The sequence below is a fragment of the Pyxicephalus adspersus genome, chromosome 3 (genome assembly GCF_032062135.1).
Source record: "Pyxicephalus adspersus chromosome 3, UCB_Pads_2.0, whole genome shotgun sequence".
NCBI lineage: Eukaryota > Metazoa > Chordata > Amphibia > Anura > Pyxicephalidae > Pyxicephalus > Pyxicephalus adspersus.
The window spans coordinates 35,831,425-35,852,596 of NC_092860.1; the positions used below are offsets into that span (position 1 = coordinate 35,831,425).

Sequence of the window (21,172 nt, forward strand, 5' to 3'; positions counted from 1 at the left end):
ATCGCGGGATCGCGGTATTGGATGAGTATGATTTTTTTTAATTATATTTAACATGTATTCGGTGTATAAGACGCACCCACTTTTCCCCCCCAGTTTTGGGGAAGAAAAAGTGCGTCTTATAGTCCGAAAAATACGGTACATTTTTCAGTTAACATGGGTTTCCTTTTTGCTCACATCAGACTGTCTGCAATAAATCCAGGACCACAGTCATGTAGACCTGGGCATAAGTGTTCACAGTCATTGTAATAGGCAGTATTGATAAACGTATTAACTAGAAGCTATTTATTTTAGTTTATTACTTAAATCAGTTATAAATGCCTACATATACTACTTTTAAGTTCCAGTTTCAATGAAAATGTAATATGTTTTACTAGATTACCTAGTTTCTGTTTAGTGTCATGAACTGTAGAATATAGTTCAGTAGATTAGTTTGCAAACATTTTGGCAATATGTTTTAGGTCATACCGTAAATTACCATGACTGTCTCTCAATACTCTTGGTGTGTCTGCCCAGCTTTATCCCAGGCCATCCATGCCAATATGGAATCTGCTTTATTGCCTTTATCCTAACATTTTTGACTGGTGTAAACTTTCTATATCCTATCAATTTAATTTTTTTAATTGATTGCATATTGCTACTCCTTTGCAAATGGCTTAAATTAAAGGAAGCACAGATCGAATATGCTAAATATCTTTCAATGTATCTTCGAGTTGTGTTCTTTTAGCTAGTTTATCTTTTACAAGCCTAAAGGACTCCTTAAAACAGTTTCCCCAAAAAGTTGCCCCTCTCAAAGCAAAGACACTTGGGAAGTTTACAATTTCTGTAAAAAAAGAAAACAATGAGGCGTCCAGTTCCTTTTTTAGAGCCGTATTGGTAGGATTTATTAAAGAAGGTAATCATTAAGTCTTCCAATGACAGCTGGGTCTGGAGGATGAGCCCACCAACATTCAAAAGCACGAGAGAAAGATCTGACCAAGTAATATGGCCAATTTATGATTGAACGATCAGAGCATTGGAAAATTACCAAAGAAGTAATCTACTCTAATATGTGGCTGCTTAGTAGCTCATTCCTGCCAGATTTAGTGAAGTTCTGAGAATTAAAACAAATACAAGGGTATCTGCTATCCTGACCCTGGTCTGTGGTAAAGTTATCACATGCCACTGAAAGTTTGCTAAACCTTATCTGTAAATTCTTTCATTGCATTAACATTGCCTGGCATGCTTCTAATTATTTTATGGGTGATTGACTTGCCTTTCCATTGTGCCTGACAGCTGATTGGAACTGCTGAAGGCTTTAGCAGCTCTTGAGCTCTTGGTCTATTCAGTTTCCAGTGTTTATATATGAACATGAAAGGTAATATTTACATTTATTTTATGGAAAAGATTAGACTGATAATACTTTTTGTGTATGGTTGGCAGGGAGTTTGTTGTTCTTTTATTGTCCCAGGCAGATTTGTTTGATGTTTTCTTAAGATAAGTAATAAACATACCAAAACAAAGTTTATTTCTATGCACTCTGGGGTTGATTTAATTATGAAGTAGCAGCTGTTCATTTGTAAAATGTATCTTTACTTTATAAAGTGAATGCAAGTAAAAAAAAGGTCAACCTGTATTCACTTTGAACACCAAATCAAGTGTAAGCTCATTTAGAAACTCTTCAGTTTTGCTAGCACGTGATTGGTTGAAGTTAGCATTATTTTTTCTTATTTACTAAGCCTGGTGGACGTTCACATTTCTAATTGGACAGTCCCCATTCCTTTAGTTATTTGAAAACCTCTTTTATGCATACATACTGTAAAGTGCTGTACCTTGCTATAAACCAGAGAACACAGACCACAAAATTTTGCAGTAGATGCAGTATTTTAAAAGACATAAGGGTTTTCGTATAGCTTACACAATTACTAATAAAGAACAAAATATACATACCCTTTGGACCAGAACCTTCTAAAGAACAGATCATAGAAAATAAATTACGATGACAATCAAAAAACAAGATCTTAACCCGAATATAATCTTCTCCAACCCTTCCTCCCTTCAAATTTCCCAAGAACTAGTCACTCTAGTCAAGTTTGGTGTTATTGGACCTGTTGGTCTCCCCTTCACCCTCATGTGTTTTGTTAATAATTTCAAACCACATCCAGTGGTCCAAGTGTGTCTTCCAACTTCTATGTGTCGTACCAAGTTGTGTGTTGAAACCTTTTCATAACCTCTAACAGCTGGTCCTTTGTCAAATCATTTAGCAAAAATGTTGTCCATCTTGCAAATAAATGTTTAGTTTTGTGTTCTTTGTTCCTAAAAGCATTTTATTTCTATTGAGTTTATGGAGATGACCCTTACTTCTGCTATATTCAGTTGGTCTGCCCTGAGCCAGTGAGATAATATCGCTTTTTTAACGGCTAAAAGACAGATAAATTCACATCTTTTTAGTCTTTGAGGTGAGGCTGTTTCCTCAGACTCACTTGTATGCAATAAAAAGGTGATCTGGCATCTCATTTGGTACCTACCCGACAACACAGCTATATAATCAAGGTTTTCTAGCCAATACCTATAGGTCACAGGACAAGACCAAAACAGGTGAAATGGAATAGGTGATGGTTTCTCACACTTTGGGCAGGAGGTCATGCTGTGTTCCCAACTGGTACTCGGTGGACAGTTAAACACCCAGTATGCCCAATGAATTTCATTCCAGTTCCTGCTAAACATTATCCTCACCGTTCTAGCCCATTCTGCCTGTATTAACTACCTGTTGTCTGGGGGGGCGTCCAATCACAATCGCCAATTTCTCCTACACCATTTTGGTAAGGCAGTACTCCAGTATCGCTGCATCCCTCAACCTGGCGTGGACCCACAACAGAGATTTTTTTCTGTCCAGTGTCCTGCAGCATTCCATCTATGCAGATCTGTGGGTAGAATGTCTTTCTGGGTGACAGTTGAGCCCCGAAACAGATTTGTAATTGTAATTATTGGAGGAAGTAGGAAACAGAAATGCGATATTTGCGTCTCTTTTCATGGAAAGTCATGAGATGACCATCTGAGCCTATCCCTTCTCCCAAGTTTGTGAATTCTCTAGATTCCCACATCTTGAAGGGTTTCTCGTCCCTGTGGAAAGGCCTTCGAGGAACAATCGGGCATTCTCGAGGACAGTGTTGTTAATTTTCCTTCATGTGATGTATCTCCTAATACTATGTTTTTATTAAGCATTAAAGGCAGTGCAGCATCCCTCATAGTGACCATGGGGCTACTATCTGTTCCTCTAGCTCTTTGTGGGTATAGAAGCTAGTTCCCAGTACCCAGTCCCTAGCATATTGGAAAAGGCTAGCCAAATTTTCTATTGCATGTTTAGTAGATTGGCTCCTACCAACCTTTTAGGTAATTGCAGTTAGCTGAGACAAATACGGGGATCTGCATTTAAAAATGACTATGCATGAGCCATGTTTTTTTTTTTTTGCAAACTTTTTATAATCTATTTTAAATTTTTATGAATTTTCTAATTTATAGCAAATGATTTTTAAGAAAAGGCTGGGATAGTTCTGTGATAGTCTATCTTCTCCAAAACGGAGAGCTTTGATAAATCAGGCCCTATGGTTTTGTATAGGTTTCACAGGCTGGATTGAAAGCCAAGATTACCAGTACAGTATTTCTCAATCTTTTTTAATATTGGGGAACCACTTGAAATAACTTTCAGGTCTTTAGGGAGCCCCTGCTATAAATACTATATCTACAGCTTACAGTACATTAGCGAGGTGATCAGTGAGAATTCCTCCTACATTGCTGGCTGGTGGGAACATACAAATAGCCAAGATGATAATTGGTATTAGTTTAATTGACCTGACAGTCACAAACTACTCAAGAAACCCCTAGCAATCTCTGGAGGAACCCAGAGAAACTCTGCTTTAGCGGTATCTTGGAGGTAGCCAAATGAAATATCACAGAAGCAAGGAAAGGTGCTTACATGTTGGTGAGTTGGTTACTTCAGCTTGTTTCATTTTGATACATTGTAAGACATGGTTTAAGCTGCATACACTCATATACACATACACAGATTTTTGTGAAAGATCATTTCCAACAACAAAAGACTGTGAAAGATGAATGAAGGAGCGCTGTGCATACAACGCCGTCCAATGGTAATAATACATATTTGTGAATGAATACAACTCCCCAGCTGATGAACTTGTAAATGAATACTACTCTCCAGCTGATGAACTTGTATTTTATCTTTCAGTGTGCTATATAAGTATTGCTTTTTGCCCCAGTATAATCATATTTAGGATTAAACCTTGCATATCTTGAAGAACTGAAGTTCTGGGGATGTGGGTTGGGTGGAAGTGTTGTATTATCTAGGCTCAGCTTCACTGCTCAGCAGAGATTGGCAGACAATAATGGTGCTGTTGCAGGCATATGAGCATACTTACTTTAGTGCTAATGATGCTATGAGCTTGATGTGATCTACTTGGGGGTGACAGTATGAACAGTTTCTTGTCAGTCATTAATAGAAAAAGCTGTAGAAAGAGAACCAGTTAAGCCATAAAATCTTCAAAGATGTTTCCCTATAGAGAATGTGCCACTCTACCTGCTGATGTACCTTTGAAATGTTATATTTGTTCTGTCCCCAGAGTTCAGCTTTTAGCGGTCACCAAGGTGCAGCTTTACATTACTTTTCTTTTGCTGAGTGGGATCACTGCAGTTTCTGAACAAATGTGCATTGGTGTAGGGTTTTAATCTGGTCAAATAAAACATGTTCATGGTATGAATATTTTAGTGTTAGCTGTGCCAGCAAAAACTATCAATGTGCAGAATTCTGCAATGTTTGCAGAATGGATTAAATAAGTTATCATGTAGCTATTATCCTGTTATCATGAAAATATTATCCTGTTTTTTTTTTTTTTTAATTTGGTAGAATTTCTGTAGAACATACTATTGTCATTTTGTATTTGTGAATGTGGTCTTTGCAGACATGAGAATTGTATGAACTTGTCTCTGAATGTTGGAATATATGTGCTGACTGTCAGATTGTTATCATTGTTTATAAATTGTTTTTGCAGCAGTGGTGATTTTTTTGTGTAGTCATCATTTCTTTGAGAAACCTTAATATGTGATCAAACAAGATTAGAAATAATTTAAAACTAGAAAGGAAAGCCCAGCCTATTTCTAATTAGCACTTTCTATTCTGCCGAAAAAGGCAATTTTCCTTACTTTGTAAGACATCTTACATGCTTTTTTGGGATAGGAACCAAATTGACAGCAATTTCTAAAGAGACAATAGCGAAACAGCAAAGGTGATCTTGCTTCCTTGGATCCTTTTGACATCTTCACAGAACTAAATACAAACAATAAAAAATAGTCACCAGGCGGGTTCTTTATTGCAGACGGGACAGGCAATCGCCCCTTTTATAGTAAAATAAACATATCTGCTTTTTTTATTTTTTACTTGCATTCACCTGTCCTCGTTCTGGTGTGGGTGCTGCCTTTTTCCGATTTACGGAATTACAGCCATCTTGATTGGCCAGGATTATGTAACTTTGGTGCTTATACATTAGTTTATTCAGTCCTGACAGTCCTTAAGGATGCTGAGATACCAAGATATTGTAAGCCACACCTTGGCTTGTATAGTCTGCATCAGTTTTGCATCACTGACTCAATACTAGTAGATAAGAACTTCTCCATCATGCTGTTCTTTTATGCATGTTACAGGTCAGTGTTTTAGAAAGTTGTGATGTCAGTAGGTCATTATAATATAGTGGAACTAATCCCAACCAACTAATTTGACCGAGTACCAGCGACGGGTGCCAACATCTTGCTCCTCTTCTTCCTTTTCCAGGTGATCTTTGGCCAGGCCTGAACTCTATTCATCCCTGCACATGCAGGTGAAGTTGGGTTTTCCTGTCAACCTGAGCATACATGGCTCAGCTTTTTGCCAGAAACACGGAGCGATCAGGCAGTTAAGATGCATTGTTGCAGAATCACTTGCAAATATTGCTTTTTTTTTCTCCTCCAAAGGCGGAGAAGTGCAAGAAAAAAAAAAACTGCTGATTTGCCAGAAATACAGTCGGCTCCTGAATTAGTTTGTGGTTCAACATCACAGTAAGTTTTTAAAAAACCAACACTCAGTGAATAAGAGAAGTTCATATTTAGGTATTTCTGTGTGGGATCCCAATACATATGGTTTGTTTTGTGTAAGTTTTTTTAAAATTAAAAATGTCCTCCTAATACCAGTGAAAATGCTCTGTAGACCTATTGTCCCTATAGCTAAATAGAGNNAAAAAAAAAAAAAAATATATATATATATATATATATATATATATATATATATATATATATATATATATATATATATATATAATAATTTTAAATCAACAAAAGTTTATTTCCGACTTTTTTGTATAAAGTTTTCTTTAAACTGGCTCACTTCTTGTGAGCAAGTAATTAGAAGGGTGTAGATGGGTTTATGTACACTTTGAGTTTGCTGGACTGTAGCCAGTAGAGACTTGCTCTCCTACTACAGATGCTCCTCACTTAACGACCAGGTTCTGTTCCAATGACCTGGTTATTAAAGTGGAAGTAAACCCAAAACTAACCCAAAACAAAAAAATCACACTCTACTTCTTCTTTTAAGAGGTTTCTTCCATTGGGTTCCCCATCGTCCCGTTGCAGAAGGAGGGCCAGGTGCCAACATCTCCTCTCTTCTTCCATGTCCTTCTTACGTCACCCGAAGAGCCTCCCGGAATGGGTGACCTATGTCTCCTGGGAGGCTCTGCGCTCCCATTCATTGTTGATGTTGCTGCTGCTGCATCGGGTGTTGTTAAAATAACACTAACAAACAAAATGTTTACTTCCCCCTCTATGTAATGTAAAAGTTCTGAGCTTAGGTACGCTTTAAGTGAGGAACATAGAAAGTAGCTAGTTTGCAGAGCTGTGGGCGTGCATCAGTGATTGGTTCACTGATACTTGGGACTGAGGATGGAGCCAGGAAGAATGAATGGGAAAAGCTGAACTGCTGTACACTGTACAGTTCTTGTATAGAGTACCCATCAAATAGCCGGTTGTAAGTGTCGTCCGTCTTTAAGCAGGGTAAGTTGTTAGGTGTTTAATACTTGTACTAAATAACCTTTGAAAAGGTGTAGTGTCAATGCCAATCAATATTACCAGTAAAAAACAAAAAACTATTTGGTGCAAAAGACCATTAAAAAACATAGTAATACACATTCAATATCCCTGTACCACTAATATAAATATTTATGATAATCAGGCTCTTTATCCTATTTAGCTTGATGACTTAACATCTCTCCTGATGCATGGTCATTACATTTGTGGTTCTTTTATTTTTTTCTAACTTCTACCTTTCTAATCGGTGAATTTTAAGTTCAGTATAGTGTTACATTTTAGGCAAGCTTGAGTCTGTTACTATTCATTATGTTGATGATTTGAATACTTTAGCAAGAACTTGTTACAGAAATAATAGAGAATATAGATGGCATAACTTTTTAAGTTGTGCTTTACAGCTCAGAAACTGGGGCATGATACGCAGCCTTTTTTTTCCCTGATCAGAAATGTATGTTTTTTTTGTAATTTGATGTACATAGCCCATGAGGAAGATGGTTCATTGCTCCCATTTTTAACAAATTCAATGGTGTAATTGTCTGTTCTTATATTTACCTTTGTCTGCATTGCTTTCCAAGTGAGTCAAAGGCTCAGATAAAGCTGGCAGTACTTTTTTATTACAAAAAAGAAAAAAAAAGTCATTTTAAAACCATGAGCTAATCAAAATAAACTCTTATATGGTGTTTGGGTAGTGTAGGCCAGCGAAGTTAAAGTTTGCTCCACAAGGCCCCTTTAAGGCTATGTGCAAAACCGTGAACTCTCAAAGACTCCTAGGTGGGAAGGGAAGGGGAAGTTTATATCAGGAAAGCTAGGCAAAATGGACAAGTATTTGTCCTTGTAAATGTTTTTGTTGTGCTACAATAAATTGGTTATGCATTGCTCTTATGCAGTAGTCGCGTGGCTTTAATTTTCTGCTCTATTTCTGTTAATTCTTCCCCTGATAATAATTAGATAGATGTGCCCACTTTTTCTGTGCTGTGTTCTGTGCTGTTTCTGATAAATTAAGTGTTACTACTCTGCAGCGCTGTGAATTTGTTTCAAAGCCGCATTCATGAATTTTGGCCATTGCAACAGCTGACTTGTGTGCTCCGGATCAAAGTGATGGATCCAAGTCTCATCCTTTATTATAAATTTTCAAGAAATTGCTGCTCATTTTTTTTTAAAATGCTCGAGAAAGACGCATCTGACCCGTTCTCTCTTTTGGTCAGGAGTCCGAAGTTTTGAAATCCATCTTGAATAAAGTTTCCTCTTTCCAAGTTCTTCAGTAAGAATGTGGTAAACTCTTTCATTTGAAAGCCCCACACTCCAAGCAATGCTTCCGGTGGTCAGTCTTCTGTCTTGGAGGACAATATCATGAATTCTGTCAATCATTTCCTCAATTGTGACAACTTTGGGTGCTCCAGGTCTTTCTTTATCACAAAGTATTTTTCAACCTTGTTTGACCTCGACAACCTATTTTCTGACAGTGGAATAAGAAGGGGAATCATCTTTTAACACTTCTTGCATCTCTTTATGGATTTCCTTAGTATTCTGGCCCTTAAAGTGAAGGAATTTGATGACCATTCTGTGCTTGATTTTCTTCATCCGAACAAAAATCGCCAACATACAATTTTTAAATTTGTTTTTAAAAAATATAATAAATATACTTATACTTTTTCGTCAAATTTCATCTAAGGCTTTATGTTTCATTAATTGACAGAGTTTTTACAAAAAAAATTATGTTAGGCTCACTACTTGTCAAACAGCCCTTGTATTTTGTATTTCAAATAAATGTCTAACATGGGAAAACAACTGTCAACAAATAACCTACAGTAATAGTGCTATTGTGGCACTGCTTTCTTTTGTAAAGATGTCAAAGCATTCATAGCCACAGCTCATTCTGCAATCTTCTGCTGATCTAGTTTTGTGAATGGCTTGCATACTCAATACATCAAAATCTTTTTGCATTTCAAAAGTGCAAGTACTTCCAAAGGCGTTTTATCCTTAACGGATACACAACCTGATTTTTATTAGGACTGCATTGAATGAATGTTTCTTTTAATGTAAAACAAATCTCATCTTGTATCTGCGCAATTACATGTTAAGTCATCCCCTGGCTTTCCTAAATATGGACAGCGCTGCTGCTAAAACAGATGCTGGAGTATCCAATGCGTATGACTTGAAAAGCAGTAGTTTTCCATGAGCTACTGAAAAAATACAAGTATTTTTCCATGTCCAGGGCATTCTCTATAATATGATTGCCAAACTATCAGTATGCTCTTGCTTCACACTAGATTGTGGATTGAAGCTGTTCTAATTCCATCTATGTTAAAATGTTCTATTCCACAGATAACGCTCATATGTATTTGCTAGTTCGGTAAAATACGTCTGAGCTACACTGGATAAAAAAGTGTACACAGTGCTGTTAAAATGCCAGGTTTTTGAGATGTAAAAATGGGACCACAATAAACCCTTTCAAAACAAAAATGTAACCTAGAACCTTTATTATTTAAATATTTAAAAAATATATACAATTTAAATAAAATATTTAAAATTTAAATAAATAGCAAACAAACAGGAAAAAAAGTATGACATGCATTATTGTGCACAACCTTTAAACTAATACTTTGTTAAAGCACAATGCAAAAGCGCTCCAAATCTGTCAATTTGTGAGGGCATCTCTTGTGCACAACCCCCTTCAGGTCACACCACAGATTTAGATCTAAGCTCTTGCTGGACCATTCCAAAACTTTAATTTTACTCTGTTCCTTTGTTGATTTGGATGTATGCTTGAGGAGACTGTCATATTAAAAGATGAAATTCTTCTTCAGCTTACTGGCACCAGCTAAACAAAAAAAAAACATCAAAGCACGATACAGCCACAAGCATGCTTTTGTGTGGGGATGGTGTATATGATATCCATAGTGTGTGTGTGTGTGTGTGTGTGTGTGTGTGTGTGTATGTATGTATGTATGTGTGTATATGTATGTGTGTATATATATATATATATATATATATATATATATATCACTAATATGGCTCTGGATTTTAGGCTAAAAATGTTTGCTTTCATTATGTATTCTTTACACTTTTTCCCCCCTGCTGTATTATATTAACAGGTTTTCCCAGACAGTAGAACTCATTGCATAGCCTTGGTGTAAAGTCCGGTTTACACTCATTTGTTTTGTACTGGTAAACAGAAAAGCTTCTCATACTGATTGTGCAGCCACTATTGATATCTTATTGTCTGGTTGGGGGGGAATCTTTATCCAAGAATGTTTGGATTTTTAAACTTTGTGATGTACCTACTGGCACAAATACAACGCAAATCTGTTTTTTCCCTCATCATAAAAACATTATTGAATGTCGTCTTGTGCTTACGCCTGCTTGTTCTGTGTTGCAGTATTAGTAGTAAATATCCTTTTACTAGGCTTTGTATTGACTTGCCAGTGCAGTCTTTTTAAAAGATTTGATTGTGTGCACACAGTGTGCATGCAGTTTGTAACTAGATCAGTGCTAAGGGTAAAAAATGGTCGTGTTTTGCTTTAAAAAAAATTGCTAACCCTTTTCTAAATATTCTATTTGCTTAGCCGACATTCTGACTTTTGTGGCTTCTCTGAAAATCGGATTGGAGGAAATTGAGCTGCCTTTAGACAATTGCTGAGACAAATTGTTTTTTGTTTATTGTTGTATATATGTGTGTGTGTGTGTGTGTGTGTGTGTGTGTGTGTGTGTGTATGTGTGTGTGTATATATATATATATATATATATATATATTTATTTATTTATTTATATATATAGGTTTGCTGGATCATTCAGCTTCACTGATGAAAATGTATCATTTCCTGCCTTGGAGAGCTTTGATAAATCAGGTCCATAGACTTTAAAGCATTAAACAGATATTAATCAGATTACAGTAAAAATGTACAATAATTGCATACCTATGTATAACTTTGACCGTCTGATGATCCTTTCTATTGTAGAAAAATGCATTTTGTTTAGATTATGTTCAGTTACATTTTAAAACATTGTGGCAGGACCACAACAAGGAATTCGATCCATAGGCAGCACAGTCTGTAATTTTGGACACTCGTAATGAATTTGTATTTACATGGGCTGAACAGGCTGGCTAAGCTTCTTCCCCTTGCTGAAGGAGCTCAGGGCCCCTGGTATGCTTGTGCTATTGACATACTAGGTACATCCATGGGGTACTGTAACGGGAAAAACTGTTTCTCTGCAGTCAATATACTTCTAGGGTGGGCTCTTTTATGTTATTACTGGCTAAAGGAAAGACATGAATTTAAAACCCAGCATTTATGTGTAGTGTGTCTAAAATGTGTATGAAAAAGGTTTATTAATGAAATATAAATATATTTATTCAGTTTAGTAGATCTGCTGCCTGCGAAGTCAAACAACATTGCTTTGCATTTGTAGTATTACCATCATTTTGTAATGAGAGTATTTATTTTTTATTTTGTAAATACATCATTTATAATGTAAGGGGATAACAATTTCAGCTTTTAAGAATGCAAACTAATTGTATATTGTTGTTTTATCACGTTTGTAAATTACTTCATGGAATGTGATATATAAGGTGAGATCAAAAAATACAATGAATGTTTATTACAGTAAGTGATACATATTGCCAATTATTTTCCCTTTGCTTCAAACACACTTTTTCTATTGTACTTGCCCCTTGAAGCAGTTCTGAAAGTCCTTTTTTCTGAGTGTCCCTAGTTGCGCTGTCATCACTGCCTTTGTCTCGAATTGATTCAAAACGCTTACCTTTCATGGTCATTTTGACTTAGCAGACAATTCAGAAGTAACACAATACTGGATCCAGTTATTAAGTTGGATAAAAAACTTCAATGAATTTATGCCGCTGCTTTTTGTTTGACTATCAAAACATGTAGAACAAATTTTCACATGCACACTCCTCATGTTAAGTTAATTACTTGCCCGCTCCCTGACAGAAAAAAGAGCACTCCCATCTTCTCCCTTTTGTTCCGCATTGCGATCTTCCGCCATCTTGATTGTTTGAGCCAGGAAGATCTAATTCCTGTGTAGGCACGTGGGAGATCTTTCCGTCCCAGCACATGCTGTTGTTACCAGGATTGCTGGGTATCCTGCCAACTAAGCACCAGGGCAATTGTTTGGTGGGTATGCTGGGGGAGAGCACAGAGTGGGGGGGAAAAGATGACCTCCTCTACTATCCCCTCCTTACTGTCCAGTCACAGTGTAATTAGATGTTTGCCTCAAGTGCAGCCTTAATTTGAGCAACACCAAAAAGGATTACTGGCCTTCAGCATTCTGTGTGTGTTTTTTTTATTTAATTCAAGCCCCAAAAAACTTTTTGAAAGCCCTTTTTCAGAAATGCTGAAGCTTTTAGCAAATCTTACAAACTCTGATATGGTGTTAACACATTTTTAAGCGCTGTGAATTTTACCTTTTTTGCCATAGCAACACTATTTCTTGTTTTTCTGAATATAGTTTGTTGAACCACACATTAGAAAAATGTTTCTACAGTCCAAAAAGATCCAAGTTCAGCTAAAGTTCCCCAGCTTCACATACTGTCTTACCCTTTTAACATAACCCTACATTCAACCACTGAAGGCATTAGCTAATCATTAGCTGATGATTTCATGCTTACACAGCGTTGAGAAGTCTCCCGACTATCCTATCATGACAGCGGCAGGTATGTGCTGTGGTATTTTACACACTGGTGATTGCAATGTTTGTTTTTCAAGTGTGACAGAAATAGATTTTATTTGATGGAATGGGCAGAAATTGTCTGAACTTCAGTCATGGTTGCTTGTAGATATATTAGGTGGTGGTGTAGTTTGAATGCTTTATAGTTTTTCTTAAGAGTAATACATCTGATGCAGCTGTATATATGATTGTTGTAATACCTGGTCATTACGCGGAGGGTAATAGACTTATGTATAGGACATAATTACCAAGGATTTGTAGATTCTAGTTAGAAGTCGAATGTCTAGTGCCCCTATAGGGCCAAGTTGGTAATGACCAAGACCCAAGTCTTAGGTCATACCAAACTGTTTGAATTTGTTGAAATGTACTACTTGATTTTATTATAAATACAATTGAAATCATTTGCCTACAAAAACCCTACTTTTCGTTCTATTTGTTCATTCTCAATATAGGGGATATCTTGTGTTTAAATTAAAAGGTGAAGGACTTTTAGTCACAGGAAATAGGTAGTGAACAATTGTAGGACCTCCGTCACGAAAACCTAAAAGACATGACTGATCTTTGTTGTCTGGATAGGTGCACCCCTTCAGGCAGACACCGCTACACAATAGGTTTTTGAATTTGTGAACTTCACTTCTAAAGGTTTATACTAATAAATCATATTATTCAACATGGATGCTTAAAATATTCACTTCGCTAGATTTAGAGTTTGATGCAGCAGGTACAGCCTTTTGGAGGTGTCCTAAGCTTTTGTTTTTATATTTTGCCCCACGACACTGTCAGAATAAAATATTAGATTGTGCTGAAACCCTACGTTTTAATGAAAAATGTAAAATATTTGGTTTCTCGTGATTTTGTGATCTTCACTTTCCAGTGCTGTCTAAATGCACCTTGCAGATTGTTATTGTCAGCCTTCCTGATTTCTTGTTTGTGCCATCCCACCTCCCAAACCAAATACACTGGAATCAATAAATAAAGTGAAGGCAAGTAAAATAATTTATTCACACGTGACCAAGTAATACGGTTTCCAACACTGGTTTCTCTTAAGAAGAAGTCTCCTATAACAATTTGTAGAATAAGGCTTTCATGGAAACATACATTTTACCAATTGTGTCTCCAGAACCGGAGCCGGCTTACTGTGTAAAGCTTGTACTACAACACTAATAAAGCATTTTTTTAGGTTACTTTGAAGAGTGGTCTATGAAGATTGTGATGTTCATGGGTTATTGTTTATATATACTTACACACACATATACCATAATGTATTTTTTTATAGTTTAAGGTTGAATGGACCCCTATTATGTTAAAGGTATTCAAAGAATGTGTTACATATGGCATATAATGAGTCCTGCATTGCTCTGGAAATTTGGAAAGTGTTATTTTAGCCTTAACCAACTTTCTTCTCCGTGTATGGGTGTATAGTGTATAGACTCACCCCTGTTAACATTGTTGGGAAGTGTTGTTGATTTCCACTTCATTTCTCTAATAATTTGTATGCAACATGATGTTTGTTTAAGGTTTGTGATATGTTTATTTTTCTGACACTTTGAATCTTATCTACAGGATTTTCCTAACCCCCTTCCTGCCAGCCCCCTCTAATTGACGGCTCTTTTTAAAATTCTAAAATGTAAAACTGACCCATTTTTTAAAAAAATTTTGGTACATGTTTTGATGTTGATTTTTTTTTTTACTTTTACAGGTAACACGCATGAAGTAGTGTAATGGCTTGCCTCACAATGACAGAAATGAGCATAAGTACAGTTCCTGCTGTTCGCCCAAGTGGAGATGTCCTGCTGCAATCCGTGACAAAGCCAAGTGATCCAGGCTTCTATATTTTTCTCTATCATGCAATGGGCAAACCTGATGGAGATTATCTTACATTACCTCCAGGGGAATATGTTGCAGAAGAGATCTGTATCACTGCAGCAAAAGCTTGTGGTAGGTACAGTCACACTTTACTATGTATTTGTAAGTGGAACTAGCATTTTCTGGGTAAACTAAACTTTCAGTGCAAAGTAGTGCATCACACAAGTGTTTGTTTACCTTTGGTAGCAATAAATTAAAGTAATTGTTTGACTTTGTCAGTCTTTCACATCCTTGTCAAGGAGTTTTGGCTCACTCCTTTTTTTTTTTTTTTTTTTTTTTTTTTAAACCATGTATACAACATGTTTATCCACAGCTGTTTGAAGACTGCAGTATTTCAATAGGGTTAAAGTCTGAATTTTGATTGGGCTTTTGTAACACCATGATGGCATATTTTGGCCGAATCCTTGCTGTTGTACAGAAGATGGCTTTACATTTGACTCTAGTTTAGTTTTTTGGTATACAAAAAGGGTCATGGTCAACTTAATAACTGCAAAATGCCCAGGTCCTTCAAGCCCAAATACTTTTACTATAAGGCATTGCTACTAAAGGTGTTTCATTCCTCCACATGGACATTGTTCCAGAAATAAAGGGGTTTGTTTGGATGCAACTTTGCAAATCTAAGCTGTGCTGCCATGTTCTTTTGTTTTTGGAGAGAGGAGGGTTTCTCCTGGCAACCCTTCCAAACAAACCATTCTTGTTCATTTTTTAACTTTACCATTTAACATGCTGGTATTGTCATACATGGTCTGACTTTGAGGTGAATGAAAAGTAATGCTCACTCCTGGGAGTATTAACAACTGTATTGAATGTTTTCTCACTTTAGTATGATGAAAAATTGTTTGAAAATGGCCACATAACCATTCCTACTTGGTTAGACCGCAGCAGTTGCTTCTCTATGATCATTGTTATGTGGCATTGTGTTAACACCTGAATGCTTCAGGCCAACAAACTGCCAAATATTCTGCTGGTATAGAGGTTGTCACACTTGCAGATGATCAGTTAATCAAGTTGCACTTTACTGCTACCTATCCTGAAGAGGGTAACCTAGATAAAGAGATAAATAGATTCATACTTAATGTAGTGCATTTTTTGTTTAGTATGCTTCTCCTGTTCCTGCCTACTACTAGCTTATTATGGTATGTTTATAATAAAGTCTAATTTGTTTATAAGGGTTTTATTTTAGTGTTGCCTCTTTTGAGATTTACCGTATTTTCACCTCCATTGTAATCACAGTGACAGAAAGTGTGCATTTTTGACAGCACAGGCGCCTATACAGGAGCCTTTAGTTGTAGGTTAACATGCAAAGTCTTGTTGTTAGGAATTTTTGCTTGGTTTTCATGGTATGTAGCAGTTGGACATTATGACTGCACAGGGTAAGTATATGTCATAATCGGCAAGTATGCAGAGTATACTGGCTGAATATGGCGGAAGTTCACCACCGTCCAACGAGTTTAGTTCGACTTTATTTGGTTATACAATGAAAACTATTTTAGAAATTTTAATAGTATACTATAAAAAAGTGAACTATGTACAAGTAAGAAGTTTGGACTAGTCTACTAAATAAAATATATATGTGTGTGAATATATAAATATTGCACACGGGTACACACACCAACCACTTTAATAGGTACAATCTGCTGGGTTGGACACCCTTTAGCCTTCAGAACTGTTGTAGTTTTTTTGGCATAGATTTAACAAGGTGCTCAGAAAGTTTGGTCCATATTGAAACTATAGCATTATGCTGTTGTTGCAGATTTGTTGGTTGCAAATCCAAAATTGGAATCTCCAGTTCTATCACATTCCAAGAAAGCTCTATTGGATTGAGATTTAGTGATCATTGTCATGTTCAAGACACCAGTTTGAGATGATCTGAGTTTTGTGACAGTAGTATCAGAATCCTTACTGTTACCTTTCTATCAACTTGATTGGCTTCTGCAATTCTCCCCAACTTCTGACATCAACAAGGCATTTTTGCACAAAGAACTGATACTTGCTGGATATTTTACGTTTATCAAACCCCTCTCTGTAAACACTGGAGATTTTGTGTGATATTCAAAGCCAATTGGTATTTTCCGAAATACTCTGAACATGTTGTGGTTGTTGGTGAGAGGCTGACAGGTCTTAAGTCATTTACATCATCTTTCCCCGCCATTCTAAAGCTTCATTTGAACTTTTGCAGGAGAATTTATTATGCAGTGGTTTGTATTATTATTAACTTGTATTTATATAGCGCCAACATATTAGGCTGCTCTTCACAAAGTCCATAGTTACTAGCTGTCCCTCAAAGGGGCTCACAATCTAATGTCCCACCATAGTAGTATGTCATTAGCACAGTCATTTTGGGAGGCAGCCAATGAAGCTAACTGCATGTTGTGGAATGTGGGACGAAAAACCTGCCAGCTGCCCTGCCTGAGATTTGAACCTGGGACCTAACACCAACCTCCGAGCCACCGTGCCTTCTGTTATGTGACAGCCTTTAGAAGCATTCACTAAATAAACTTACTTTCTGGAGCAACAGTCAACATATTTTTTACAAAGTACTAATATCATTGTAGGATAACATTTTCCTAACGTTTACAGCTGACATCCTGCCTGGTAATCCCATAGAAGGAAACTAGCTCTTTTCATTTTATTGCTGTATTTTGTCTGTAGTAGCAGTAAGGGGCCCTGCACAAAATACACAATCTAAGACATAGCAATCACATATTGCATAATGGTATACTGTAAAGCTGCGTACACACGGCAAATTTTTCTCGCCCGATAATCGGTATCGGCCAATTATCGGGCGAAAATCTGCCGTGTGTACAGTCGGTCGTCGTCCATCGTCCGACGACCGTCCTGGCGGATCCATGGACGATGGACGACGACCGATCGTAAGGGAAGGGGAGAGCGCGCAGCAGGGTGCCGCTCCGTCGCTCTCCCCCTCCCCTCTCCATAGAGCATGAACGTTGCTGTATGTACAGCATCGTTCATGCATCTTGTAGTCTTTTCTCGTTGGAAAGGATCGTGAAAGATCCTTTCCAACGAGAAAAATTGCAGGTGTGTACGCAGCTTAAGTCTATTTTATACTTCCCTAGTACTAGTCTAGGGCATATATATATATATATATGCACATTTGGTCAGAAATATCTTAAAAATAAAATATATATCAAGGCTTGATATGTTTATTGATGGGTCATATGTGAGGTGGAATTTAAAATGCCACAAAATACACCTTATCTTTTGTTCAATTTACTAACTCCTTTGACTTGTGATTACTTGTATTCTTTTCATTGTTCTCATCACATCTGGACAAACTGTAACACTGAAAGCTGACTATTATATCATAGTTTAAAACAAGTTGCTAAAATTCAAAGTATTCCACCTGCAACAGAACAGTTATTTCCACTTGAAGTATTCTGAATCTGGTTGTTGTAGAACTACTAAATCCTTGCACTGCATTCAGTTTCTTTTCTTGCTCATGTCACTAAGGTGCACAGTAATGGAGGGGCCAATATGAGGCCTCATGGCACATGATAAGGCACAATGAATCACGCACTTGGAAATGTCACATTCAGAAGAATTCTTAAATGTTGATTTCTTTTTAATGAATGTGTCATTTGTTTTGCCAGCAGCAGAAAGGGCAAGTATCATTTGCAGGAACTTGGTTTTAACGAAATAGTCACCTTATAAAGAATCTGTATGGACAGAGATATGAAGTTATTACAGCATCTTTTTTAAACTGCAGACTTTAATAAACTGCAGGCTGTCATATGTTCTTCAGGGGTATACCAATACTGGTATTCACTTCCCTGCTGACTTCTGTACTTGTTAAGCCCTGGACTCAAAACTACTATATATTTATATTTCTTTTCATTGAATGCTTGTTTTAAATAATAAGACTTCTTTAAAGAATGGTCATTATTATAGTTGTGTTTTAATTACAAGGCATCCTTCCTTGTAAAATACTTTCTCCAACAGAGCCTTTGCTTAGGTGTATGCAGACTTGCTATGCTGTCAGTAGTCTGCTGCCAATGCTAGTATGTTAACAAAATAGTTCGCATTATGGAGGGTGTATTGGGGTAATGTGCTTGTGAGATATTTTATAACTAAATTTATTTCTGTTCTGTAACTGCTTTTAATTGTCTTGCTTCTGAATAGCAGACATCAAGGCAAAGATCAGCTGGCACCAAGGCGTGCTACACGATCCAGAATATGCTAACAGTGGCTCTGAGCTTGGTATGCAGCCTTGAAAAACCATGTGTACAAGCCAAATTCTTCTTTAATCTCAACTAAAATGCTTAAAATAAAAATCTTTCCTTCCAGTTGCTATAGAAAACAAGAGACTACATTTCTTCTTAGCTATGTGACTTCAAAATTGGGAAGATAGTTATGACAGCATTTTAGGTTGCAAATTTCCTAATGCGCATAATTAAATATGGATACAGTGTGACCTGAGCAATACTTTGTTTAAGCAAGTGCCTATTGCACATAACAGGCAAGAATAGATTGTAGGTCTGGATAACCTGCTCACATTCTGCTCCTGATTGGAAATTTATCTACATACCCAGTGCTCAACCCGGAATTTTTTTTAAGCTGGGTGGGAAGAAATTATAGGTGGGTGGCAGCCCCTGTATTATGCCTCAACTCATCAGTAACCACTCAAAAACAGCCGGGTGGTTGCTGAAAAGTGCCGGCTGGTGCACACGGGTAAACGGATCCCGGGAGAAAACTGTATACCAGAAAAAATGGTTTCTAAAAATGAGTTTTGCATAAAAAGTTCCCAAGATGCTAATGTTAAAATGTTGGTTTGGTTTATTTTCTGTAGCTACATTTAAACGTCATGGCTACTAGCCACTTTTTCAGAACAAACTTGTCACATATTCAACTTTTTGTATAATGTTTTATTGTAATTACATCAATAAATAGATTTTTTTATTTTTTAGGGGGGAGAAAGGGGCGAAGGAGGGATATCCAAAGTGTCAAATGTTGATTTTGCCTAGCCTGGATTAAGAATATAAAAAGGAGGGGAGGGGGAGGGGGCGGGGGGTGTAAAAAGTCAGGCTTAAAGTAGGTGTGAATTTGTCAACAGAGAATTTTCTTAATTTTTTTTTCTTACAAAGTTGTAAGCCGTGACCCTATCACCAACATAGACCTTCTATGCTAGTGGTGGTGACAATATTAGGAACACAAGGTAAAAACAGGTCAAAATAGTATTGTCTTTATCATCTCATATGGACAGTGTTCTGTAGAATATCTCAGAAATCCCAACGCATTTTGCCCCATTGGGGCTTCCGCAGGGGTTTGAGTCTCTTTGTGAGATTGCTGACACTTTTGACCAAGTTGAATATGAAATGAACAACAACTAGTACTCAAAAATGTAAAGAAGGGTAAAACCGAAACTTGAATAGGAGTTTGGACATTATAAGGTTCCTTATTTTAGGTTGTTAGAGTAGTTTAACCGGCCCATTATAAGAATGTACAAATACCCAGGTCTCTAAAATCAAGTGTTTTGGGTATGCTAGTTTTGATTTGCCCAGCCAGAATTAGTTCAGTATATGCCAGGATAAATGATAAGTAGTATGTAGTGGTTTAGGCCTAATATATTAGAAACTCTGAATTTAGTGATTGTTTCCGCCTGTAACTCGTATATTGAAACGTATATGGGGTTAATCTAGTCAGCTGAATTCTATAAAGAAAACGGTTGTTGAAGGAATTGTATAATATTCTATATGAAGAAATAACCGAATAGAAGGTGTGCACATTGGGAACCTACCTTGCTTAAGGCGTCAGGTAGGAGATTAAGGCATTAGATAGGAGATAAAAGTACAGTAAGATTGCACGTTTTATTATTGGCTAATATTAACGGTGTTGTTGGCTTATCTTGACAAAGGCAGATCGGTGGCTTCCCTCCTCTTTAAATAGATTTTACCATAAATACCAGATCTCCCTAATTCTTGTAACACTTTCAGTTCTTCTCCTCAACACTGGACATCTTTGTAATATAAACATTTACAGAACTGTTGTCCTGTTATCTCTGAGGAACTGAACTTTGGTTCTTCCTATGTTTTGATTATTACTATCTACCCTAGGAAAGTGTGAAAACAGAGGTGTTCTCACAGGTTGTATACCATTTGGATGGCTTACTGCAACCTACCTGGATGTAAGTAATACTACACAAATATCTTTTCCAGTTATTGTCTTCACTATATATAGGGTTCTTCTATCAATCTCCCTGCTTTCCTTGTTTTAATTTATCTCTACTTTTCTCCAAGAGTAAAGCTACGTACACACTTCCAATTATTATCGTTGGAAAACGAACGATCCTGCACGATATATACGAACGATCGTATAGCAACGATTCTGCACATAGAGTTAACGACACGATCGTTCGTAGATATTGTACACACAATAGATACGATCGTTTGAGCGATAGAGGAACTATGTGCACGACAGGAAAGTGAACGGATGTTCGTTCATCACGCATGCTCTGAACATGGACGATCAACGAACGACCGTACACACGAACGATGTTCAACGA

The 21,172-nt window shown here is 36.9% G+C and overlaps 1 protein-coding gene across 2 annotated transcripts in view; it reads left to right on the top strand.

The window, feature by feature from the left end:
- JAK2 (Janus kinase 2) overlaps window positions 1-21,172 on the top strand; it is a 99,920-nt gene that overhangs the window by 15,094 nt on the left and 63,654 nt on the right. The window contains exons 2-3 of one of the 2 annotated variants that reach the window (XM_072404221.1): window positions 5,998-6,081; window positions 14,486-14,724. In XM_072404221.1, the coding sequence (XP_072260322.1) occupies window positions 14,508-14,724 (217 nt within the window). In that variant the 5' untranslated portion in view covers window positions 5,998-6,081; window positions 14,486-14,507. The remainder of the gene's footprint in view (window positions 1-5,997; window positions 6,082-14,485; window positions 14,725-21,172) is intronic. The other variant, XM_072404220.1, reaches the window with a different exon arrangement.